This window comes from Coffea arabica, chromosome 2c (genome assembly GCF_036785885.1).
Source record: "Coffea arabica cultivar ET-39 chromosome 2c, Coffea Arabica ET-39 HiFi, whole genome shotgun sequence".
NCBI classification, from domain to species: domain Eukaryota; kingdom Viridiplantae; phylum Streptophyta; class Magnoliopsida; order Gentianales; family Rubiaceae; genus Coffea; species Coffea arabica.
In genome coordinates, this window is record NC_092312.1 from 75,717,228 (window position 1) to 75,744,154 (window position 26,927).

Here is a 26,927-nt window from a genome sequence, read left to right on the forward strand (position 1 = left end):
ATCTTGTCAATCACGTCTTAAAAGAATAACTTATTTTGCAGGATGACAAAAAGGCTTCATAAATATGAAAGAATCTATAGTGATCTATCCATGACATACCAAGAACGATCCCTTGAGCACCTCTGTAGTATGAGCTTGTCAAGGTCCTGAACCTCTCTTGTCCAGCTGCAAAAGGTGTCATGAGCCCATCAGATCACGGAGAACAAAATATGCAGTAATAGGACAGTGGAAATAAATAGCAAGAGGGGCGCACTATCATCAGAAAGTAGTAGCTTGGATTATTTATGAAAAAGAAGCCTATGCTTATTTTAAGTCATGAATCAAGGATCCCAACAATAAATTTCCATTAGCAGCACTAGGAAAAAGAGGAATACAAACCCAAATTGGGTCTGATCATGGTGAAGTAGTACTGATTGTCAGTTTCTAATCTTAAGGAGGAAGAAGTTGCATGATCAGCTGCGATGGCAGGACGAAACCTTCTGACAGATAAGAAGATTTACATATAATAACAACTTCTGGGGAAAATGTTAATTAGGATGGCACGGCATGTTGAGAACAGTAGTGAAAGTACAAACATTTGACTTGTACTAGGTAAAGCGCAAAATGTCCTGCTGTATTTTGTGAAATTACAGCTAGTTCTATGTCCAAAGAGATTTACCACTTGAGCCTATGATAGGAAAAATAAATAAATAAAAGTTAAGGTTTATCATAATTTGTTACTGTTTGTCTATATGGATACACATAACATGTTTATTTCCTTTATTTTATATCATTTTCCTTATTTATCGTGTCTCTGGTAAATACAAGTAACATCTGTTCTCTGGTATAATCTCATCATTTGACTCTCATCCAGGGACACTTTGTGCGTGAACTTCTGATTGGTACCTATCTAAGGCAGGACTAAAACCAAATTTGATCCAATTTTGGTTTTGTTTCTTTTGCTTTTTTTTTTCCTCAATTGAGTTATTCAGCTCTTTACATGATGACAGATCATTCAGTGCCTAGAACGCTGCATTTGTGCTGACAACCTATTACTTTCCTGAAATTTGTGCGTTCTAGAGTCTCTGTAATTTGGTTGGAAGTGCCCATTAACTATTTTCAGAAAAGAACTTACTTTTAAACCTCTGTAAACCTCCAAGCAAGATGCCTCAGTAGAGAATCTACCGACGGTTGAGTCAAAAGATTTACCATTTACTGACCCAAGAAATTACTGAGTTGTCACGAATTTTTTTTTGAATCCGAGAAATTAATTTCTTTCTGCAGCAATAGTAATCTACATGCAAGAGTTTGATGTTTATATACATCATATATATGTATATATATTCGAACAATTCATGGGCTGTCATGTTACATCAATTTAGTTACGTGCTAGTCCAAGAAACTTCATCACGACAAGTGTTAAAGGATGCTTATATATATATATATATAGGTAAGGTCTTTTCATAGTTAGTTTTCTCTGCTTTCTTGCCATGTTTTCGTGCTAAAATCTGCAGTAAAATTACAATAATGATCCTCAAAGCTGAATGGGGGTATGAAGGTTGTAGGTGACGCTTGGAAATTAACTAGAAACAGTACATGCTGTCTAATTAAGGCCTTAAAACAAAAAAAAACTTGGACTTCTTGATTCTTTTGCAAACGGACATTTGATAGCTAGCCCAAATTTCTCTTTGACATTTTACCAAACATCTTATATGCATTCCCAAATTAATCACATTCCAGAATTAACTGCTTTTGCCATAAATGCCGACACCCTACTATGTTTCACATACAGGGTCTAAGTCATTTCCCATACATTTTTCAAGTTGACAATCAAATCAAATGAAAGATAAACAAATTAAAGCAATATAATGAAGCGATTTTCAAGTAACATGATAGTCTAACCTTTCGGCTGATATTTTTTATCCGCTCTCTTGCTTGATACCACCACCCAGCCTTAATAAAATTCTCAACCTTTTTGTTGGGTCTGCATATGCCCGATCGATCAAGAAGTAGAGATGGAAAGTGTGAACTGAAAAATTTTGCAAGGAAAAAATTTCTATTCCATCGTGTCCTGAGGTGCGAAACCGTTTGGAGAGGCAACCAACTTTGGTGAGGCAAAACCGTTTTAGAAATCGGTGGGTTTTTACTAAAATATGAAAATTTTTTACTTTTAGTATTAGTAAGTTTAATTTAAACTAAAGTAAATTTTGTCAAATAATAAGTAAATTAAATTACTCAAAGTGTAAATTTGTATTTCTGACTAAAACTTATCTTTTAGACATATACTTACTATTTTTAATTAAAAACTTACTAAAGTTAATATTAATTATTTTAATATAATATTTAAAAAGTCGCTAAAAAATTCGATTTGTCACTAAAGGTAATAGAAACCTGTAATAGCAGGTTTTCCTAACATCGTTGCCATAACTATAGGTACTGTAGCACTGTCCATATAATGTTAGTGCCACGGCTCATGATGGCATTAGAAAACCAGGCAGCACAGTAAATCTACTAATTAATATGATGAATCAATCTTGGTGGGTCAAGAAGCTTTCCAATACGGCAATACCTCAATAGGCCTCAATCCCATTGATTCACTATTTGCTAGTTGAAAACAACACACTTGGCATCTTCGGGATGCGCTTTGGACAAAATTGTTGTGCTCACAAAAGAAGTATTTCTGCATTTTGGTTGAAACATTTGGCCTGATGATTAGGTGTTGTCCTGGTTGCACTCTTACATAAGAAACAGAAAGTGTTTGATTATTATGCATTTCATTTGGCATTACAGAAGAGAAATTGTAGATTTCATCAATGCTATAATCAGCACTTTTCCTGCTGGTGTAGTCATCCTCACCAGCGGACTTTTAGATCTGGCCACAATACTTATAAGTTATACTGATTCAGCACCAAGGTGCAGAGGCTAGTTTGTTCATGTAAAAAGGATTCAGTCAAGAAACTTTGTGATCATGATATCGGAGTTGAAAAGGCCAGTTGGTCCATACAAACAGAGGAAGGAAATTCTATCCAAAATTAGATTGCATTTTGAAATCAAATATAGGTCTAGTGGAATTCCACCTACTGCAAAAAAAAAAAAAAAAAAAAAAAGACTGAGAGATTCAACTCAGTTGACATGAGCCATTGTATGGTCCCTTGAACTAAGAAAAAAAATTGGTACTTTCTCTTGCACGTACTCCTCGATACACGCATATATATATTTTAAAATTTTTTAATAGGGAAGGGATGAGATTTAAGAAGCATAGAAAGAGAAGAGAGATTAGAGTTAGAACCTAAGACCTCTAAGTTTTTGAACCTCAACTTTCGTCACTATACTAAACCCTCCTTGGCGTACTCTGCTATTTATATACTAGCATGGGTCTGGCCGTGCCATGCACCGGCCTGCCCAGTAATATCAATAACTAAATTGTGGGCCAAAAAATTTTTGCTGTCTATTTAACTCTTTTGTTGTTTGTGTCTGCTGTAATAATGAGGATAATTTGCTCAAACTTCATAATGTATTTGTCAGTTCAAGGGGTAAATCATATGCAAATCACAACCATAGATTACATAAACCAAGCCATTCATGTTTTAGCAGGACATGTACTTCAATGCTAGCCACTACATAGTAACAGCTCTAAGTAAGATTCATTGCTAACTAAACTATTAATAGTTATATTGGGATCTTTATTTCTTGAGTGAAAAGAATAATGGATCGTAACATAATTCAAAAGAGATTGTCTAAGCAATGGAGGCAGTCATTCAGCTAGTTAACAAAAGACTTAACAAAAGTACAAAATTAGGCAATTTCAGACCTGCTTGGCTTTAACTTTCTTTGCTGGACTATCTTGGATATTGCTAGGTGGAGTGTTCTATTGAGCTGTTTCTTTAGTAGACTGCTGAGTAGTCTCTGTTGGATGTTTGCATGGTGTTTTTGCTGGTAAATTTTCATCCCGAGATGGACTTTCTAGAAAGCCATGGCTTCTTTTCACTCTTCGCTTGTAGATATATATGGTTTTTCTTGGAAAAAGTGGCTGTAGTTATTTCTTAAAGCCCTAACTTAGAGGTTGGCGAGAACATTTGGTCCTTTGTTGCTTTTTCTTCACGTATTGCTGATGAAGTGCCGAGTGAAGAGGAAACTTCAATGCTTTCTAGACATGCTATTATGAGTGGAATATTTGATAGCTCAGCTGTAGTGTAAGCTTTAGAGACACTATTCTTTCTTTGTGGCTGGACTTGAAAATGAGACTCATAAGTCCCCAAAAAACACATGATTGTGTATTTCTTCAAGGTATCGTTAAATTTAGTGTCTACTACAATGCCCTATAGCATTTTGTTTTTGAGTTTTAGTGAATTTTTTTTATGTATTTCCGTATTTATGGTTGAATATAAAACAAAAAGGCTTCACTTACATCTTCTTGTGCTTTAAGTTATAGTGGAGTGAACTCAATCAATTTTTCAGCATCTGCTCCAAATATAATATAATGCATTGATCCTAAAGCATTGGTTAAAGTAATTGGAATTCGAGCTTTTTAATTGAATAAGGGGAATTAAGATTAATCTATGATAAGACAGTAGAATAATTTATAATTCAAGAGTATAAATTAATAGTCTAACTTGAGTTCATTTTCACTTTGCTATTTGCATGAACGACAGTGGATAATCCAGTCAACGTCGGCATTAACATTTTCTGGCAATTCATGCAAGTAGTAGTCCAATATTTTGTGAATTCCTCACAAGCAAGTTTTGCAATTCCTTGCACCCAAATCGTCTTTTGGTTGAGTAAAGCAAGCGTGGTATAGACAAAATAGCTATGTTTAGGTGGAATTTTTAAATAAGAAATAGCACCTACAACTGGAAATGATGCTTGGAAATTCCTGATTGCTTTGATATCTTCTTTATTTGTGAGAGGAAGTAAGTGGTTTGGATCTTTGTACATTTTTTCATCATTCAAATTCTTGATTTCTTCCTTGTTCAAAGTACACCTGAATGATTATAGTCAGAATACAGATAGAGAAATCACCATGGGAGTGCATTAATATTTTATAGTCAAAAGTAAAAAGAAGATTAAATTTACCATTGCCTCAAAAAGAGTTTATCTAGCAGTAGAGGATTTATTAGAATATCAGACGAGTATCTTGTAGTGAATGACAAAACTGTAGAAATCATGAAAATTTTTAGTAAGAGAATTTATGAAGCATTTCGAAGTCTATTAGTAAACAATTATTATGCATAGAGAAAGTTTTACTATTGAATGTAGTCACTTTGACGTGCATAACTATGATTAGGGAGCAGTATTAATCATGAGTGTGTTTGGATTGTAAGTTATTTGAAATATTTTTACTGTAGCACTTTTTGTGATGTGATGTATGTGAGATAAAAAGGTAATTGGGAAGATAAAAAGGTGTATTGGAAATTGTAATGGTGATGTCAGCAAATATATTTGGCCAAATAATTGGCTGTCCAAACACACTCCATGTTTGCTATTTGCTTCCTTCATCATGTTCAAATTCATTGTACAAAGTGATAAGTATGAGTCTTTTCCTATTAGGTATAGCAAAGAATTGTAAGTGTTATCCTTGATCTAATAGATAGAGATAACCTAATCCAAAAAACTACCATCTCACTTATTCTTTTAGGCATAAAATCATACACATAATAGTACTTAAATTTAATGCTATAAGACAAACCTAGTTAAATCACTTTGAAACTTAAATCTCTACCTTGATGGAGACAAATCTAAAAATTAGAAAAAATATAAATCATTTATGGTGATTTATAAGAACAACAAGGGCGTCTTTTTGACAAAAGGGAAAATGATTCCAAGTAAAAAAATATATAACTACGAGTAGAAGGAGAGAAGAGAATAATTGTACCCATGTTTTCTCTACTCTCTTCAATATTGACGAAACTGAGAAAATGACATAAGAAGGCTTTGTTGTTCCCTTTTTCGTGTAAATGGTGGGTTTTGGAAGCTGTACCATACATGATTAAAAAAATCTTTTATAAAAGCAAATATCACTTCAGGAAAGAGCAGAATTTCATTGGTAAATTCAAACCTAGTACAAAAATTATTGATAAATTGGTACAGCATTCATCCCTAAAGTGAGCAGATTTTTTGGGAAAAAGAAAATTTTACGTGCATATGGAGGATTTTTATGGCTGCAATCGAAGGAAGTACAATTAGTTGTTGAGAGAATTGGTAGAAAAGTAAGGATTTTGCAGGCTGATAGTCAGCTACGTCAGCGAAAGAAAGAGGAGGACTGAGAAAGCTTTCGGGTCTTGAACCTAAAGAATGACTAAAAATGTTTAAGACAAAATTTCATTAGGGTTAAGTGTTAGACTAACCTCTTGCAAATTTGGATGTTTCACTAATTGACCAGCCTAATATCACTTACACTAATTAGACTCATTTCATTATCTAATTAATCAGAAAAGAGCCCATGTGATGAATGGAGCCCACAAACAGTATACAACTATTTGCATTTGATCAGAAAATTATAAAGGAATAATTTCAAATGTACAAAAATGACCTTGAATATTTAGCAACTATTTTGATAGGTAGCTTTCATGAAAGGACCCAACTGACCTTTGCTACCAATAAAAATACAAACAAAAGAAAGAAAGGAAAATAATTAAGCTATTATTACCAATTAGCCCCAAATAGTATGGACCTATTGTCTATTGATACTTACAATTTGGATACCAAGTCTCAAATAGACATTTCTCACTCCTTAATGCCCAAAATAAAGAAATGAAAATTGCTTTCTCCAATAACACCTTGACACTTGGCATTCAATAGAGAACTTGAGTTGTTCTCTTATCTAGTAGGTAGATATATATATACATTATCAATATTCTTCACTTATTATCCAATAGAATTTTCCTCTAAAAACTCTTTTCTAAAATGTTAATGCTAATATTTCAACCTTATTTCTTTATCATTCTTAAATTTTGCAAATTTTGTTGTTTTTGTCAAAAATTGGATATTAAGATACGTAGTACGATGAAGTTTCATTTTCTTTAGATTCTCTCTTTCAAACCCTTATGAAAAAGAAATTAATTAACCTAGAATCATGCACATTGTAATAAAGTAATATCATTATTATTATTTTACTTCAAAGGAGCCTCTAAGCTGTGTACAGATTCCCTGAATAGTAATTGTCATGATTTGTTGATCAATGACAAAATTAGAAAATTTAGTTTGAGAGATGAAACGCATACACATGTAAACTTTGAAGTCAACATAAATTTTTTTAAAAAAGTTTTAGGAGACAAATAGTTTAATATATTAGAAAATTTTACAAATTCTTGAACTTTGAAGAGGAGAAAGCATAACCTTCTAGATGTAAGGGGCAAATATATATATATATATATATATACATGTGTGTGTGTGGAACAAAGCATGAATTTCTAGAACTAGGGAGGAGGTTGTCCCTCTCCGGACCATCTTAGTTCCCACTTGTATATTTTTTTTTCTCAACGATAACATTTGTATAATTTAATTTATTCTATTCTACGGGGGCATAATGTATCTTATTCTATAGGAAGGGGAGTCTAAAGAAATTGTATAAGGGATAGCTGGTATACAGACCTGACTAAAGCAAAAGAGTATTTTGGCACCTCATTTGAATTTTTTCTCTGCAGGTGAAGTTTAAACCCCCGACTTACAGTCAAAAAAGGGATTTAATCCCCTTTTTGATGGCCATTGAGCTAAAATTCAGTGGTTTAGTTCGCCCTTGTAGCTGATGTTCAATCTGAAGATAAATAAATATTGCACGTGATATCTATCCCCGAGCAATTCCTAGTTTAGACATTTGCAAATCTAGGTATACATAGATCTGTCACGTTCTTTTACTTGTACCATCATATAATTAGGAGAAATCAACATGCAGTACCCAATTGAGATTGCATGTAATTGTAGGGGTTGATGTTGAGAGAACTTTGTATCACGAGAATGAGCAGTTTCTGGTGACAACTAATTGCCGTCCATGAGATATTACAACCGAACTGTGCGATTTGTGTCATGTTGAGATTATCTTCCATACTTAATTAGCTAGAATAATGCTAATTGGCCTCGTCTCTCATTAGTCTATTTGCTTTTACACATTTAGTCAGAGATAATACAACATAGGGTCAAACAATATTAGAACTTTAATGTTTATGCTCATTTTTACTTCTTCAATTAGATTACTCATTAGTGTCAAGTACTATCCACCATCGTATTGGAGATGTTAAAGCAAGTTATGAATAATTCCACTTAATGCTTTAAATTGGTTTACTCGTTAAACTCATACATAAGAGGCTTCGAGGTTAAAAAAAATGAATTAGCAGTATGAAAAATACCCTTCAGAAGAACCATGAAATTGCAAAAGAGAGGTTATAACTTATAATAATCTATTTGGCATTTTCATTAAAAAGAAAAGAAAAGAAAGAGAGGCTAGACTCAGCTGTTAAACTATATCATGTAGTAACTTATTTTCGCTAAAGCAGCTACACATATAGGGATAACAAAAAGATTGCATTCAACTGTCTAAGAATAATCATGACACCCTCTTGGATACAAAATACATAAGTTAATAATTCTAGTACATGAAAGGAAATTACTAACCAATTATTCCTTTGTCCAATTTGTTACTTGGACAAAAGTAATAACAAAAAAACAACTAAATTATTGTCATACCCAAGGCAGCTTGTGCTAATAAACAACACTCCCTCCGTCCCACTTTGATAGTTCTGATTTTTTTTCACACAGTTTAAGAAAAAGTAGTTAATTTTGTTGGAACAATCAATTTAGGTAGTTATTTTTCTTAAATACTCTCACATTAATTAGAGTTTAACTTTATGGGAACTTGAATTAATAGTAAAAAAAGAATCAACTCTCATTAAATGAGATAGGTTTATAGTAACAACAACTTACATTGAATAAGGATATTTTAGGAAAATTAAAATACAACTACATTCTTTAATTGGAAAGTGGACTATAATTTGGAACATTTGAAAAAGGAAAACAGGACTATCAAAGTGGGACGGCGGAGTAATAAACTAGCTTGTGCTGTCAATATTAATGTTGTTACTTCGCTAATGCTAATATCCTAAGTCCTCGTCTGGACCAGCTGTGCCGGAGACATAGGAGAATGAGGAGACATCACACTAGGTGACTTCAGGCTTTCTTCATATTCACATCTACTTCCCCCAGAGAAACTAAGCCTGAGATTCTTTTGCCACTGTTTCGACTTCTTCGCAGGCACATCTGATTTCTTGACTGTCGCTTGGATGAAGATCCTTATCCTTTTTAGCGCGATCTCTAAAGTTGCATCATCCATATTAGCAAAGCAAACCCTAAACCAACCGGGTTCAACGCAATGAAACGAAAAGCCTGGAGAGACATTGAGCTTGACTTTATGTATGATCAACCTCCAAAGCACCATTTCTGCCTCGAACGTGGGTTCTTTGAGCAATGGACGTAAATCCATCCAACAGAAAAGACCTGCATTGCTGTTCAAACACTTTATCCCGACTTCCTCAAGCCCGCTGGTAAATGTTTGATGTCTTTTTGCAAGTCTCATGGAGCTTGTTTTAAGAAAATCGTCAACGAATTCATCATCCGATAGCATTGAGGCCAGAAAGTGTTGTGTTTGTGAGGAGACTAGTCCGAAACTGGACATTTTCCGACCACAGTTTACGACTGCATCGTTATAGGAGTAAACGATGCCAACCCTGAATCCGGGGAAGCCCATGTCCTTGGACAAGCTATAGATTATATGAATGAGGTCCCGGTTGCATTCCACTTCTTCTATGATTTCAGCTATACTAATGAAATTCGGACGGCTGAAGATGGTCGCCGAATATATTTCGTCGCAAACCAGGTGGATTTGTTTCTCATTGATGAAGTTTACCAATGTTATTTGCGTCTCTCTCTCCACAGTGGTGCCCAGTGGATTAGATGGATTTGCAATTATCACGCCTTTGACTTTGATGCTGGATTTTTGAGCATTTTGAAATGCCTCCTCCAGCGCTTCTTTGGTGATCTTGAAATTGTTTGAGCTCTCGCAGATGACTGGAATTAGCTGTATTCCGGTTCTCCATTTTAGGTCTCGATCAAATCTGCATAGTACAGACAACATTGCTGCATTTGTGAGCGATGGAAATTATAATTAAAAAGTATTATAACGATACATATGGATTTGGGCTTCTTTTCTTTTTTCTTTTTTTGGTGCTCCAGAAATGTGTTTGGCTATCCAATATTTGGAAAAAATTATTTATTATAATACTATAATATAAATTTTTGCGATTTAATATATGTGAGATAAAAATATAATTAAAAAAATTGGTTGAAAAAAGTGTTTATGATGTAAATTGACTAATTTTTTGTTTCCAAATAATGAGATGTCCAAAAACTCCCTAGTTGTGAGGTCAATATGTACCCTGGCTGATAATAACCCTTTTGACGACGTACGAGCGTGTGGGAACCCGATTGTGCGTAGGAAAGAAAATATTCGATAGAATACAGTCACTCAGGCAATTGAAACTTCCTGAAAATTATATGGGGACATGCTGTTACAAATTTGTATGCTGCTTCATGCCAAATGTCCGCTGGGTTTCAGGAAGTTTCAATTGCCAGATTGACTTTACATTACATTATACGGTTCTGAAAAGTTTAAGATACTCGCAAAGTTGCAAATTACGTATTGACTTGCCAACTTAGCATACGACCATTATCTTTCTATTATTGTAGTATTTTCTGAATGAATGTCCGCATCAAAGTCGAAAATTTCAGTTAAAATACTAAGATGGAGAATGAAGCTTACGCTGGATAATAAGGTGTAGGAACCAAAAATGCATCCCCAGGATCGGCCAAACAAAAGGTGATGAGCTCACTAGCTCCTGTTGCTCCTCCAGCCAGCACGATTCTAGCTGGATCAAAGCTGACTCTGCCTCCTCTTACTTTCCCCATAAACCTTGCCACAGCCTGCATCAATATTTGAAGGAAATCGTGTAAAGAAAAGAGCACGTATTTTCTCTCTTGTGAGAGTTTGGGAACCAAAAAGCAAGTTAGCTGGGAGATGGTCTTGAATATTGACATACATTTCTGAATTCAGTCAAGCCATGATAATCCTGGAAGATGGCTATGTCCCTGAACATTTGTACTCCTTCGCTGGTGCAAATGGATGCTGATGGATGTTTTGTAATCCATTCCTCCACCAAGTCAAAGGACAACTGCGCGCAAGAAAGATCGAGAAATGAGTAAGACTGATTATATCAACATTAATGATGTTACCGTCCGAGAATAAAGAACGAATTAGTCGTGGAAACAAGTTTAGCTAGGTATGCGCTTCAAACCTGATTTTCAGCAAGTCCCATCTGAATAACCCCATTGGGATTTTGAGTAGGGTGGTAAGGGTCATTATCATATGCTTTCCATCCATGAAAATAAGAAGAGTTCTCTCCATGCTGTTCGTTGGTGGCAATCTTGGACAAAAGTTGCTCCATCTGCTCAATCCCTCTAGGCTATGAAGTCTGTGGTATTATAAATCAACGTGTCTTCTGTGTGTTGTGTGTGTGTGCCTTAACTTGGGGCACGCCCTATATTTCTCTAGGTAGGAATGTCGTGTGATGACTCAAGGTGTGGCTTAACATAAGCTATATATAGGCGGAGATTAGAGCAAAATGGCACGATAAATTGAAAACAATAGAGACAGAGAGAGAGAGTAAAAGTCCTATTTCTTGAAGACAGTAAAAGTCCTATTTCAACGTTCAAAAGTTTGGAAATTAACTGATTGACAGGAGAAAAATGGGAATATAGAATGAGCTGCCGAGAATAGTTTGATCAGTGTTCGCTGGGTCTGGCTGGCACTAGTCATGAGTCATGCGTCGTAATTGCTTGCGTGCGTGCGTGACTCGTGGTGTAAATCATTTCCACGTGAGACCAAGAAATTTCTCAGTACTTGCTAATCAAAAATACAAAAATCTAAAAAATGATTTTACTAGTTTTCCAATTACAATTCTTCTTCGTAAATTTGTAATTTCGGTGACTATTGTAATGGCCATATTTATGTTAAATTCGGCCGTTATACAACATATTTAGACAAAGATTATTTATTAATAACTTAAATTCACTAATGATTGGGACTTAATTTCTAGTTGTGTAATTCTCACTCTAAACGGAGTGAGCGGTTCAAACGACATATATATCTTACATTTATATATATACATATATATATCTTTCTGACTCTTTTATATGGCGAGGACATGCTTGCAGTATATTTCCTATTATCTCATTTTTTTTAAATGTATTTTAATTCGAAATGTTTTTGTTGAACTTTTTTCGATCCCAATAGAGACTCTAAGCATTATCACAAGGAAGACGAGTGGAATGAGAGGATTTAAGAGTCAAATCACATATTTCACCGTCATCTGACTAATATCCTTACTAACCAGCCAGCGAAGTTGGATTTTGAGGACATGTTGGGTTGATTATTATCACATGGTTACTTTTCATATAGTAACCATGTGATAATAATGGAAGAGGAGTTCATCTGGTAGTTGCTTTTTTACCACTCAACTCATATGCTAGTTACTATTTATCTTAATGCACATATGGGCTGCTTAGTGTTTGGTTAGAATTTGTTTTCCTCGTCAAGAAAAACACTTACCGCTGTCCTGAAACTCGAAAACTATGGCATTACGGATGATGATTCGCGTTAGAAAAAAGTTTGGTCGCCCAATTTCGCAAACACAAGTTTCTCACCGAGCAGCAGCGAGCGGACACATTTCAATTCGTACTTCACTTCCATTCCATGAAGTTTGGAAGCCATCTGAATTTTGTCGACGCGCTATACTTCTTTGAACGTGCTCACGTGCTTCTGTGCTGACTGGTGACCGCCTCTGCGGTTTTTAGACTTTGTGAATCAAATCTTTTTTTTTTTTTTTTTGGTCAAAAACCAAAAAAAAAATCAACGGATGAATTAATGCATTCGTTGACACCAAAAAGATAAGAAAGTAGTACTAACTCTCTACTTTATTGGTTTTTAGGTTTGGTTGGTCCTACAATAAATCCCCTTTTGACTACAGTCGTGAATCAAGTGTAGTTATAGGAACACACGAACTCATTCCAAGGTCGCAGGTTGCCATTTTCAGGTTTTACTTGTGAGAATGAAGTTTTAACGGACAATGGCCGACCATTCCCCTTTCTCCTTTTGCCTTCCCTTTCAAAATCTTCTCTTCTACACGCCTAAACCTCCCCTCCACCCCCCTAACTTCTGGGATTGCTCATTCAAATCTGGTCTCATGCCGCCGCTGCCAATTGGAGTTGGGACTGCCGACCAAATTATTTTACCTTAGCTGGGGTCATTTTGGTTGGAATTAGAATGTCAAAGGTTTATTTTAAAAAAAAAAACTTAGGCACGCTTTACCCTTTTTGCCCCCAAGAGGTAGTCTAACGGTAAAACGGACTCTTGGACTAAGTGAGGTCTTAAGTTCAAATTTTACCGTAGACTTGAACCCCGTCTAACTTGGGTGCGTCGTGGGGGGCCGCGGCGTATCCCGCAGTTTGATGTGTTGGTTTGGGTTCTAAGTTGTTTGAGTCGGGACATGTTTCAGGTTAAAAAAAAAAAAAAAACTATGCAGTTTTCATCACTATACATAATCAATCCACTCTTTGGTCCATCAATTTTCCATTTCTTCACCTTGTGCACCACGGATTAATGGAAAACTTATAGTGCGGTTTTTTTTATGTATAGTTACTCTATCATTACCAGTACAGCTTCCAAACTTCTTGTAAGCATACGTCTTTTTCAATTCAATTCTAGTAATTGCAGAAAGATAATGAGTAGAGGACGACATTGAGAAGATCGATGAACCAGAAAAACATCCACCGACCTAAATCCACTGCTCCGCCTTTACATGAACTTTGATTTCGGATTTATGCCCTATTCCTCATGCGACGACGCGATGGTAAACTTCCGCGTCATCGCCACGCATTCAATATGGTAACTATCTAGCTAGCTTACGTACAAGCAACTTAAAAATGTAGAAATTTCCCAACTCAGACCTGAGTCAGATTTTAGGGTCTCCAAAGTTTTGAATTTGTATTTCGAACAAACTCCAATCTTCAGTTCAAATTCAGGAGCATTTTGGTGATTAAAACTAAATTTGAACAGGCCAATGAGTGCATATTGAGGTTTTAGTCTAGTGTTGGGAACAAACAAGACTAAGATTTGCAGAGATCATGGAGTTTTTGGGAGTTTTTATAAAGATATATATTGTAACAATGTGGTGTATATAAGATAAAAAGGATATCGAAAAGGAATAATTTCATAAACTTTCCCAAGGCTTTTGACTATTTCACTTAGTTCCCTTGAAGTTTTAAAAATTATACTTACCTCCATTGATTTGACACTTTGGTAACCAAACCTTAAAATAAGGTAAAAAATTTAATGAATACCCTAAAATGCCCTTACCTTATAAAGTTCAATTCATTCTTCTAAACAATTGTAAAGTAATTTGACACAACTAAAAAAAAAAAAAAAGGAGCCTCAAGTTTTTCATGCCGATATTTGTTATTTAATGATCAACTATAACAATAAATCTTTTGTTATGATAAGCTATTTTTTATAGTGCTTTATTGGGAATATAGATTCTTTTTAAGATAGAGAAGAAAGTGTTACCTTGTGCTTTTAGGTTTATAGCTACTTTTTTTTTTAATAAAAGTTTATGGACTAGGTTAGTGATGGAACTACCATAGTTTGGTAGTGATTTTGGGCAATTTGTTTTTAATTATTGTTGATTCTGATACAAAAAAAAAAAGAGTTACAAAAAAATTGGATGATATTAAAAGTCGTCAAAAAAATTGCTGGTTTACGTTTGATCTGGATAGATGTTAGCAACAAAATTGATAGTTCTTTTATACTTCTAATGATATATAAGAGAAATTAATGAAACTTGTTAGGAGGGCACAAGTCGGAAAATAAAGTAGTCTCACATCCTCGATCCATAAGCAACTATTTTAAATAATGGCAAAATTTTTTTTAATCCATAATTCCATTAACACTAAAAATTTGAAGGGTTTTATAGTAGTTGTTTAAATTTGTCTATTTACTCCGGTGAGTGGCTGGAAGGGGCCTTGGTGTGTACATTGAAGGTAATTCAATCAAACCAAGTCAAAATAAAAACTACGAGACGAGAGCTAAGGGACAAAACGAAAGAAGAAATGTTCAGAAGAATGCAAGGCTGGAGAGTGTTGCGCACCGATCTTTTCATTGAAAATCACCGGATATTATTATTAGTTTTCTGAATTGTTATTGAGTAATTGGTGTTCCATTCCATATAGAGGTTGCTAGATAAGGCAAGGCTAGCTTTATGCCAATTCGCATGCCCGCAAAATCAGAGCTCCAAGATAAAATGATGATATGATTTTTTTTTTTTTTTTTTAAAGGCTAAGTAGCAAAGCCGGGGAAAAACGTTTGACAATTAAGGTTGTGTTTGAATTGCATTTTTCGTTATTTTTCATGGAAAAAATACTGTAACGATTTGATATATGTGAGGGAAAAAGGTGATAGGGAAATGTGATCACGAAAAATGATAATATTTTCGGACGGAAACAAGCAATCCAAGCATGGCCTAAAAGTTACCGCTACCTAACAAGTAGGATTGCTGCCCACGAAACTCCCTCAAAAATCAAAACCGTGAAGACCAAAATGAAAGTTGTTTTTGCGTGATATGAAAGAAGAAGATGGGTTTTGACATTTTTGGCATGCAAAATTCTTCTGACTTCGTGATACATATCTACGTGTCTTTTACTTGCAACTCAATTAAGCATGTTTACTTTATATGCCGTATGGGTTGGTGAGTGTAGCTTTTCGTACGTGTTGGAGTCTTCTCTCTCTGTACGTATAGTTTGCACTTGTAAGTCAAAAGTGCGTATAAATACAACACTACTACTACTACTACTACATCTTTTAAATAAATAAAGTGAATTCAATATTAACAGTAACGATAGTGACCGTGCGTCTGAACAGTAAATTATCTGAGATAATTTTTAAAAAACATTTTTAAATATGATGCACGTGAGGTAAATATAATTAAATTAGACGTCAATCATTTTTATTTATATTATCTATCGTATTTAGGTGTACGGAAATTTGATTTGTCATACTATACAATTGTCAAAATATACGCTCGAGTTCAAATCAAAGTTCATCAAGTTTCAACGCGTGATCCTTGATATATGTAGACGGCTGACCTGCTGGATTGACTGCTAATTGGCTATCTTTGACCATCGTGTTAGTCAAGCCTTGGAAATTGTGTAAGAGGGATCTCAGCCTAGCTATATGCCGATCGAGGGACCTTTATTCATCATCAAATTAATTAGGGTTAATTACATTTATCTCCCCTGAGGTTTGACCATATTACCAACCAATCCCTGTAATTTATCCAAATAACGGTCTCACCCTTTGAATGATCAAACATTTAACAAAAACCCCCTTAATGCCGAAAATGCCCTTTTTGAGGCCATATTGCATTAAAAAAAAGAACATATTTTTATTTATTAACCTTCAAGTAATCCAAAAAAATAGAAAAAAGTTTTTGCTTATTATTTTATAAAAATCATATCTTTGCTTCCATAAATAGTTTTGAATTAATAATTATTTTAAATCTTAAAAACGAATATTAAAAATTAGATAAATTGAAAGAAAAATAAAAAAAAGAAGCAATTATTTTAAATCCTCAAGTATGATTCGAATTTGTGGTTCAAGGCATGTTGCGGAGAGTACAAGGCATGTTTTCCTTATATATATGCGCGCGCGCGCACACACACTACAAATTAGAGAGTTGAAGCAGTGTTGGACTAATTTTCAAAGAGAAATTATATATATATACACCACACACTGCAAATTATGGAGTTGAAGCAGTGTTGGACTAATTTTCAAAGAAGAGGAATTTTTTTAGGTTCAAAAAAACTACTAGTAAAGTAAGTATAAAGAGAATGGCTTGCCAAGACGACAGCGGACCACGATAGGTGTTCAATCTGTTGGCGGGGAGTAATATTCAAGCAGCAGCCACGACGCACGGGTTGGGTAATTCCAGAAGTTTTCAAATCCTATTTTATTTCTCGTTTTACCGTTCTAGAAAAATGCCACTGATCCGGAGATAGATATAATATAAATAGTGCGCAAAGAAAATTACTAGCCGTCACCAACGGGTATCTTTGGATAATTACCTGACACATTATGAAACGAGGCAGCAATTGAGCACAAATGGAGTTGAAACCTAGAGGGGGTAAAATTCTTAAAAGCACGCTTGATGAAATGTTTTTTTTTTTTTTGGACTTGACAAAAGGGAAGGCATGATAAATTTTCTCTCCTCTCCACATCTTGATGAGGTCAGAGGAAAGAGAGAATATTCCTTAAATAATGAAAAATTCACAAATGTATCGTCATCAACACGCACAAAATCTGCTCACCTGAGGCTGAGGGCCGAGACAAGTTCACAAATGGAATGAATACATGTGGTCAAGGAAGACACAGGTCAACCAAATCGTGCTTTTGGATTCGCATAGCCACGAGGAATTTGCGAGTCAGAGAATTGGAATGGAATTATGATTTTCTTTCGGATTTTTCAAGTACCACAAACAAACTAGCAAGTAGTAGTAGTAGTAGTATTTGTCTTGGACACCATTTTGTCTCGCATTGTCCGGCTGTCTTCCAAACTCTTTTATAATTCCAATTCCACGCTGAGAGTGAGTTCCACATATCCTTATCCTCATTCTAAGATTCTACCAAAACGTTTCTTTCTCGCCTCCTCTCCCGGTCGTATGTAAGATCTGATAACACTTTCCCGGCAGTTTCCCGGTTGACAAATTCTTGTTTGCCATTTGAAGCCACGTGACGACGCGCGACGCGCTGCTTGGATCGTAAGTAGTACTACTGATTAATTTGAAGTTTCCCGTTGGTTGGTTGGTCCGTTTGTTCCTTTCTATCAACACATTTTCCATCCACCGCACCACCACGTACGTTAAATCGTTACATTGCGTTGTTGCGTCACGCGGTGTGTCGTGCTAATAACAGTTATGTTTAATGTTTGTCTGCCTGTTAAATTAAAGAACGTGCGACTGCATCACCGAAAGCTTTTTTTTTTGCAAGAAAATGGATGGCTGCATGAAATAGTGGGTGAAATTGGACGGGAGAAAGATACAGCTTCCACGAGCGAGTATGCAAAAAATATCAATTCACAGACGTCTCAAGGAGTAGTAGTATTATATTTTATGGAGTGGGTGGGAATTGGGAAAGGAAAAATAAACAAATTGCAAGCTTAATTGGATTGATGATGATTGCTCCATTTCGGATCATCTTTCCCCTTCCAAACAAGTCCAATTCAACCTTTTCTTTCTAGCTTCGGCACGATTCAATGCCATCATCTTCAAACAATAACAACATTTTCTGTTTCCACCTTCAGCTATGGAGCCACCACCACCACCTCCAGCTTTCGAAACTCAATTCAAGATTCTCAACCACCCCTTGCGTACTACTAGAAGAGTCCACAGAAGAAGATAGAGCCTAAGAAGAAACAACTGACACCCAAACTTTAAGCAAAAAGAAGGCAATTCATGTATGAACGCGCGCCGGCCGGCGCAGTCAAGTCTGCAACTGAAAGTCCGAAGTTGCTGCAGCTAACTATGGTCGTTGCCAGATCATCCTCAAATGTTCAGGTGTGACTACTTCACAAGAATTGTATGGTATAAAACAAACAAAGAAAGCAAGAAAAACATGAGCCCCCAAAAAAAAAAAAAAAAAAAAAAGCTAATAACCACTCAAAAAACTCTTGCTATCTAAAATCAACATCGTGCCACCCGTGGATGAAACAGTTTAATCATGATCCATACATACAGCATACGAAAACGTTTAACACTTGAGAAAAAATATTTAAGTTACCAAAAATCAAACTATCCTGCGACTCCTCATCAAAATCAAACTCGCTTTAAGCCATTTTACATGCAGTCCGAGGCATCCTTTTGACTTCACCTCGTGAAACAGGGAGCGGTTTAAGGTTGCCCCCAGTGCATACTAATTAAATACTATTTAGTAAACATGTTTCCTGTCGCCAGACATATTCATATTTAGTCAAATATATACCAAACAAAGCTTCTGCCACTAATCTTTATCCTGACTAACTGTTCAAAAGGCGGCATTAACTTTTTTACCTGTTACGAAACGAAAACCTCCAGATTCTAAACTAAACTAATGCACAATTTTTTGAAGCTTTACAATCCCGTTTCATCTTCTCCTCCATGCAATACACAATGCCATCTTGTTTGTACACTTCAATTTGATCAGAATTCGTGCTTCCCAAATCTATCTGACTAGTTTTTGCATCTGTTCTTTCACGAGACATGGAAAATGGGACTGCACAAATTTTTCAAAGCAACAAAAATCTGGGGGCTCCTGTATCAAAATCTCCAGAAATGACCCTTAAGAAACTTTGACCGGCATCATGGCAACCCCCAGCTAATTCCCCACTTACATATTGAAATTTCCAATTTCTAACTAACACATCCCCATTAAACAGTTCAATGAGAAAGATTTCGAGGCACAACAGTTCATCTTGCCACTCCCAGAGTACTATGCAGTCATAAAATGAAATTTATAGTCTCACCTCTAAAACTTTTTGCCTCCTCGTTATTGCCTTAAAGATATTCGTCGAACTCGGACAAATTTGGCCGTGAATCTGCAACTTCTGTATTCCACATCTGCAGTTTTGGATAGACAGACAACTTCTAGTTCTAGCCAAATCATATTGAAGTTTTACTACTGTATTTTCAGCTCATGACTACTGCTGCTTCCTACAGATAAATGTTACCTCAGAAAATTAGCAAAGTTGGCAACCAGAAACAAGGCCCAACAATACCCTGATTACCTACCTCTTCATCTCGTTCTCACCCACCGAAAAAGAAAGACAAACTCGGAGAGACGATTGAATGAATTCAAAAAAGTAACATAGAGAATTTGCAAAACTTCTTAACATGTGCTGGCAGGTGTCAAGCTACAAAGCATGTGTTTCCCACTCAAAATCATCAAAGTTTTATAACTCCAATCCCTTGAACCATGACGATGGAAATTGCACCCTCGATTTTGCCCCTTTATAACTGTAGTTTGTAGGTGAGGAAAAGAAATAAAGCAAATATGGCGTTGGATCACGAAAATTCAAAACTGCCCTGCACACAAAGAGGTAAATCATGAGACTAAAATGCACATGAAAAATTGCTTATGCAACTAAGCACTTCCAACTTGATTTCCACACTCGGAACATACAAGGCTACACCCTTCCTAATTTGAGCCACAGACTAAATTGAGGATAAGTTAACATAATCACAAGCGCAAGGAGAAAAATCTCCTCATGTCCAAAACCGGCTACAAACTTCACTCGAGAATCTCCACTATTGACTTGCCCTTCCGAAGAAGTGTTCTATTTGCAAGCACCCATGAGACTGGAAACTACTTGGTTTGTCTCCCACTTTGCATTTCTTTGTGCTTGTGAGATTTTCTCTGTTATCCTACTCAGAAAAAAATTGAAACAGCAGGAGTTAAACATCTTACGTAAGATTAACAAATATGTTAAGTATGTTGGAGATTATACGATTAATAATTAAAAATCTCACTCCAGCATCTAATTGGTCATTTGCAAACTTAACTACTGGTAGTCACTTGGCAAATTAGTTGTAGTTATTGTTAAGTGGATCACAAATGACGTATCCTGAAAGAGTGCAGCAGGTGTTTTATTCTTTTCTCAAAGATCAGCAAAAAAGGAAGTGCAGAAATTATGTTGATGTAAAGTATTTAGGCTCTCCACAAAAGTATACTTCCATCATACCATGCACAGAACTCAAATTAACCAAAGATGTAAGACTATATAAAGAACTTCAAATGAAACTCCTGATCAAACGAATGGGAACTCTTGAATATAAACTTCAACATACATAGTGAATCCACAATGTGATGACTATGGAAACTCACCAATGATGACTGATTGAGAGATCTCAAAACTTTAATTCTGCCACCCCTACCATCAGCTCCGACAGCAATCAAGTCTGCCGTACTTGCATTTGAACCTTGCAGTCCCGTAGACAGAGATGCTTGACCCTTATTCCTCTTGCACCATTTCCCCAAGTGCCATTTAGTCCCATCAGGACCTAGCAACCCCCCAGAGAAACAGTGACTTCCTGCATTTGATGTAACAAGTATCTATGAAATGAATGCTCTAGATTGATGGTATGTTTAAGTTATAAAATCATTGCAAAGAAACCAGAAGAACTGCATCCAAAAATGAGATTCAAGACAGAAAAAATTGTCCTTGTATCATAAGAGGTATTTGACATGCAACATGGAAAATCAGGAGAGGTCCTACAAACTTAAAAAGTCATTTTTACTGGTAGATCATGTCAGCCAATAAAGAGGCGTTCTTTCATATGAGGACAACCAGAGAAGTTTTAGACAAATCAAAGAATACCTGGCTGGGAAACTACAGCTGGTAATGGAGTTTCTTTTCTAACATTCAGCAAAGACTGAGGTAATCCCATGTCATCATCTAGTATTACCATGTTATTATCCACCATATCTGCTCTGTTCTCGGTATTAGGCTTTGTATCTCCCACAGCACCTGATGCTCCATCCATGCTGCCATGTCGCTCAGCTTGGATTTCACTTAGTGTGTCCCCTGTCCTTGAGCCACTCTTCCAGGCCGCCCCTCTATTTTCAGCTAAAGGTTTCAATTGTCCACACGAGTTCAAGTGAACAAAAGTCTCCCTCGCATTCTCAACTTGATTATGCAAGAAGTAGCCTTGATCCTGATTAGCTGGGTTAATTTTCCTGGGAACCACATTATCAGTTGTACTTCTATTACTTGTAAATCCAGAAGAGTTAAGCTTCCTTTTCTTTAGTGAACAAGATGAATTCTCCGATGTGCCCATTTCTGTTTCCGGAACAGGTTCCTTGTTTTGATCTCTGCATGAAGTTACGTCATTTCTGCTACCCTGGTCGAAACCCTTAGCAAGTTTTTCTACCTCACAAGCAGATTTTCTAGAAGCTTTCAAAGTTCTCAAAGTTTCATTAACTTTTACTTCAGCAACAGATTCAAGTTCCTGGATCCTTTCCTATTTAGTGAGGAATATTAGTCCGCATTATATTGCACAAAAAAAATACTTGAATCACTTTAGAGACTGACAAACCTTCAGCTTCTTTATCTTATCTTTAGCCTTCTCTAGTTTACTAAGAGACCGAGCCTCTCCTCTTCCAAGCACATTGCACTTAGTCATCAATTCTTTGTAGCTCCTGTGAAATCCACACAAGGACTATCATCCCAACCACACCAAGAGGAGACAACTAAGGAAGCAAAAGAGGCATATAAAATGGATTTCTACCAGTTAACATGTACAGAACCAGCTGAAAGGCCATCAAAGACAATCAAAAGAAGGAAATTGCTGGAAAATGAAATACAGAATGAAATTGATGCTATTATATCTTGTTTTCTTTCCAGAAACATAGGCACATTAAAATGAAACAAGTCAACTTTCTCTTTTACCTCTAGGGCAATGTATTTTCTTATGGAGTTTCCCGAGAGTAAAAGAATTGTGTTTGGCAGGTGAGTTCATTTCAAGAACGCAAGGAAAGACAACATTCTTTGAGATGTAAGAGGTCATTTCTGATGCACAAGCAGTGCGCACATGCATTTTAAAAAGCAAAATAGCTGAAAGGACAACATATTAAAGATGATTAGAACTTCTTTAAATATAACAGTCCTCAGACAAGGCTTGTTCTAAATAATAGACAAAAATGCTTAAACAGCTCAAACCTAACAATGATAGACACTAGTTTCTCTTCGATAATCGAATTAACAAGCTGCAGGATGACCTATCACACCATTTCTATGATACATAGATGGGTAAACACCAAATAAACCACTCAGGGCTACCTCTGTTTAGAAAGATTTAGATATACCACCATAATAAACTGTTAAGCTGGCATAGAATGACCAAGAACAGGTGTTATGCATGCCAAGGAGGGAAAACAAAAGGTGGACTATCTTTTAGTATGCACCTATCCGGTGATATTGCTGGTGCACCTTATTGCATGTTCAATGACAGGATGAGCAGATTGTGCATAATAATTGAGATGAATATGAAATGTTAGTCAATATTGATCTCTCTTATTTCGAATATAAAATTAAAAGCAATAGGCATGTCAAATTACTAGTCATGATAAGAAATAACAGGTATTTCCTTTTATAATTGCTTTTTCTGTTTTTGGATGATAACGGGTTGTGATATTAGCTGTTGAAACCACTGTCCGATCTTGCTGCCTTAATATCTTTAGAATGGCAGTCTCTGGATATGTTAATCACATTTGCTTCAAACAAGAATAAGAAGAGAGATGAGAAGAAGATCAAGTGTAAATGCTTGAGAATTTCTCTAAGATCAAGACATCATAAGCAATTAACAGCCGTGAAATCAACGAGCAACAATAATAACAATTATAGCACTGAATTCATACTTGTTACGGATGACCAATGATTTCTTCAGAACATCAATAGTCTCTTTGCTGTTGACCTCATTACCCAAGCATGCAAGCTTCAGAGCCTCATCCTCATCCAAGTTCAAATCAGATACTCTAAGTATAATCCCCAGAGCCACAATAAGTTAGTGAACCTTTTGAAAAGAAAATTGAAGATGTTCTAACTTGCTACTTCTGCAAATCACTTACAGCTTCAGTGCTGCAAGTTCCTTGGCTAAGGCCATATTCCTTTCCTGAAGCTTCATGCACTCCAAAGTTGATCGGTCCAACTCCTGCAATATTGTGACTAAACAGTTCAGCAGATTTCTTTGGTTGTGCCAAAAAAATGATGTAGTACTGCATCTTGTTCAAATAGAACGTAACCATCTACCTCAGATTTGAAATGCATCAGTTGCTGGATGGTAGCTTTCTGCTTTAGAGCTTCATTCTTTAAAGCCACCTCTACTTGGACCGTTTCCTTATACATGCACAGCTAAGGCAAAGATAGCCAGTGAGAATAAATTTCCTCAGATCATGATAAAAACCTCAAATTATATCAGAAAACAGGACAACTTTTTATCACTTGCAATTCAAGAAGAATGGCACAGGAGCCAAATTATCTAAAACTTAAGCCATTTCATCTTTTAAAATCTGTTGGATGAACAGGACATTTCAACCACGTATCTCATGTAAATGTGTTACAAGGTTCCTGAAGTGTAACTCTACAGAGAATCCGCAACACCAGAATGCAGCGCATTATGCAATGAACACTTGATTAAATATCAGAGATCACTAATATCAAGCATAAATTGCAGCAACCAGCTCAAAAGCTCTAGTAGTTCACGAATTCTTAACAGGAAGCATTGACCATCCATTTCTAATTACAATATTTCAAATTAAAACACCCAGTATACTATCAGGACAAATGCCCTTTTCTACCGCAATATAAAAATGCCTCCACTGAAAGAAAGCAGATAGATGAGATCACAGCTTAGGCTTCTTCGCTAGCTTTTTTAAAAAATTGAACTTCTACTGTTCTACACATACTCTGAAGAACGCGAGTTTCATCACCACTAGCCACCCCACAAGGAAAAAAAATAAAAAATAAAAAATCCTCACATCATTGGAATTCGAACACAATCCCACCAGATAAAGGTCTCTGATCCTGGCCTTAGAACAAGGGTTCGATTCTGGCCATCCTTAATCAATTTCTGCTTCTTCCTTCCCAGTTCCCACCCTTCCTAACTTATAAAAGATGCATGACAAAACAACTCAAGCATTGGAGCATTCTACTTGTGAGCCGACATTCCATTTCTAGGCAACCAAACAGATCATAAGCAAATATAGTACCTCAGCATTGACAGCTTCAGAACTCTTCTGTAGCTGCTCCAAAGCTGAGCTAAGCCCTAGAACCTTCCCTTCCAATCTCCTCACTTCATTCCGCAATTCCTCGGGGTTCTCCTCATAATTCCCTGCTTTCTGAGTTAAACCCGGGTCATTCGGATCCCCAACAGATTGAAAATAAAGCCGACCCACGTTTGCATTGGAACAAGTCTGCTTGCATACGGGACAATTCTTCTTCTTCCCATTTGTGCAATACTCGAACCATTGCTGAAGACTACATTTTAATTTTCCCAATCAATTAGACACTGAGGATTTCATTTTTAACAAGAAAAATTAAAGTTGGAATTTGTCTGTTTGGATAAATAGTAAACAAAAAAGGGGTAATTTGAGAAATTATTATAGGGAAACTAACCAAAGCTCGTGAAAAACGTGGCCGCAGATGGAGATGGATTGAAGGTCTTCGACAATGGGTTTGAGGTCTTCATAACAGATTGAGCAGATGGTCTTGGCAAACGCCGTCTCCGCCGTACTATTGCTCCCGACCATCGCTCATTTATCTGGTATCCTGCGGCGGCAAAGGCAATAGTAATTGTAAGAAATGGCATGGGACTGAGGGGCTCTGAAATTAGTTTAAGTTTTCTGGGGAGGGAGGGTTCTGGAGCTTAGACTCTAGAGGGAGTGGGAGTGGAGGGAAGAGGCGGGTTGCCCAAATATTTTGGACCAAGAGACTGCGCGGGAACTACAAGGGGCGAATAATTTACATTGAAGAAATAGCAAGAAAAATTTTCCAAGGTGTATAAATAAGTGAAAATAATCAAATCCAATAAAATAAGGGATAATATCAAAAACCTCCCTTGAGGTTTTTCTTAATATCACTTGGCACTCTTGAAGTTTTAGAAATATTACTTACCTCCCCTAATAATCGTAAAAATAGTATATTAACCCTCATTTGACACATAATTCACAACATATCAAATAAATAGAACTCAAAAATTGGGAAAAAAAAAAAAGAAACAAAAGCCACCTTCTTCCTTTTCTCTTTTCTCCATCATTCTCTCTTACTCGTATTTTTTGAATGACTTTGCAATATTTTATTTGTAAATTATAATAAATTAAATTTTGTTTGCCTTTTACTTTTTGTGATTCCAATAAAGTGGAGTGTGGTTTATTTGCTTATGTTGAGTTGATTTTTATAATGATTGGTATAATTTATGGTTTGAGCAAGGGTTGAGAAGTTATTATAAAAAATATATAAATTCATGAGAAATCAGTTTTGAGCATATAGAATTAAATTGATGCAAGTGTATTTCTTTTCACGTACTTTTTTGAATTTTCAAATTTATATTTTTATGGGGTATACATTATGATGTAGTAGTACTCTAAGTGATTATTTTTGAGTTGATGGTTTTCTTGAAATGAACAAAGTGGTTTAGGAATATTTTTATTTAGCAAGTGAAAGGGTAGTTTAAGGTTTTTAAAAATTTTGTTACACAAATAACAAAAGTAAGGGAGGTAAGCGATATTTTTGAAACTTTAAGGGTGCCAAGTGATATTAAGAGAAATCTCAGGGTCGGTTTTCGATATTATACCTTAAATTAAATGGCTCCTTTTGGATTGTGGTTTGAGAAGTCTTGATTTACCCTCGGATTTTAATTTTATTTTTCTGGTCCGGTTGAAAAGTTCGCTTGTTTCTTTGCAATTTTGATTTTTTAAAAATCTCAAAATCTAAATCTAATCTTTTTTTAAAAAAAAAATTTCACTCATTTGGGATTTGGAGAAACTTGAAAATGTCAAGTCCGTTAGTTGTTTAAAATATTCTCAATACATCTTTTTAATCATCCTTTCACGTCACCCGCGTCATGTTGTTATAAGCAGTTTTTTTTTGTCCTGCAAAAAAGGAACTTATAAAAACTCGCAACCAATTCCAAACAGGGACCTAATGCAGTTGAGTGCGAGTATGCATCTAAGTAGCATAACTTCGTATGAGCACTTGCCAAAAAGGTGTCAAAATGTTGGAATTAGTTTGTTTGGACAGTAGATTATTTGCCCAAATATATTTGCTGAC

General features: G+C 35.8%; 2 protein-coding genes across 2 annotated transcripts; both read right to left on the reverse strand.

Moving 5' to 3' along the window:
• Positions 1–8,917: 8,917 nt before the first annotated feature.
• LOC113723751 (1-aminocyclopropane-1-carboxylate synthase-like) lies at positions 8,918–11,534 on the reverse strand. The gene is made up of 4 exons (XM_027246728.2): positions 11,319–11,534; positions 11,064–11,195; positions 10,787–10,947; positions 8,918–10,082 (listed from the first exon to the last, which is right to left on the reverse strand). Exons 1-4 carry the CDS (start codon positions 11,466–11,468, stop codon positions 9,071–9,073), a joined length of 1,455 nt encoding a protein of 484 aa, XP_027102529.1. The 5' UTR covers positions 11,469–11,534; the 3' UTR covers positions 8,918–9,070.
• An 8,692-nt stretch (positions 11,535–20,226) lies between these two features.
• LOC113733237 (uncharacterized) lies at positions 20,227–25,610 on the reverse strand. Its single transcript, XM_072076579.1, has 9 exons — positions 25,275–25,610; positions 24,869–25,136; positions 23,910–24,011; positions 23,729–23,811; positions 23,519–23,635; positions 22,198–22,300; positions 21,480–22,122; positions 20,987–21,192; positions 20,227–20,526 (listed from the first exon to the last, which is right to left on the reverse strand). The coding sequence occupies exons 1-9, from the start codon at positions 25,406–25,408 to the stop codon at positions 20,410–20,412; spliced, it is 1,773 nt and encodes a 590-aa protein (XP_071932680.1). The 5' UTR covers positions 25,409–25,610; the 3' UTR covers positions 20,227–20,409.
• Between the last annotated feature and the right edge of the window lie 1,317 nt (positions 25,611–26,927).

What these genes read in the sequence shown, in the direction of transcription:
- LOC113723751 (XM_027246728.2), bottom strand. Translation starts at nt 11,468, where the DNA reads ATGGAGCAACTTTTGTCCAAGATTGCCACCAACGAACAGCATGGAGAG. An exon ending in GCTTGACTGAATTCAGAAAT is followed by an intron (nt 10,948 to 11,063) that starts GTATGTCAATAT and finishes ATATTGATGCAG; the next exon opens with GCTGTGGCAAGGTTTATGGG. An exon ending in CCTACACCTTATTATCCAGC is followed by an intron (nt 10,083 to 10,786) that starts GTAAGCTTCATT and finishes TGTACTATGCAG; the next exon opens with ATTTGATCGAGACCTAAAAT.
- LOC113733237 (XM_072076579.1), bottom strand. Translation starts at nt 25,408, where the DNA reads ATGGTCGGGAGCAATAGTACGGCGGAGACGGCGTTTGCCAAGACCATC. An exon ending in TCATTGGTCATCCGTAACAA is followed by an intron (nt 22,301 to 23,518) that starts GTATGAATTCAG and finishes TGGATTTCACAG; the next exon opens with GAGCTACAAAGAATTGATGA. An exon ending in ATAAGATAAAGAAGCTGAAG is followed by an intron (nt 22,123 to 22,197) that starts GTTTGTCAGTCT and finishes CTCACTAAATAG; the next exon opens with GAAAGGATCCAGGAACTTGA.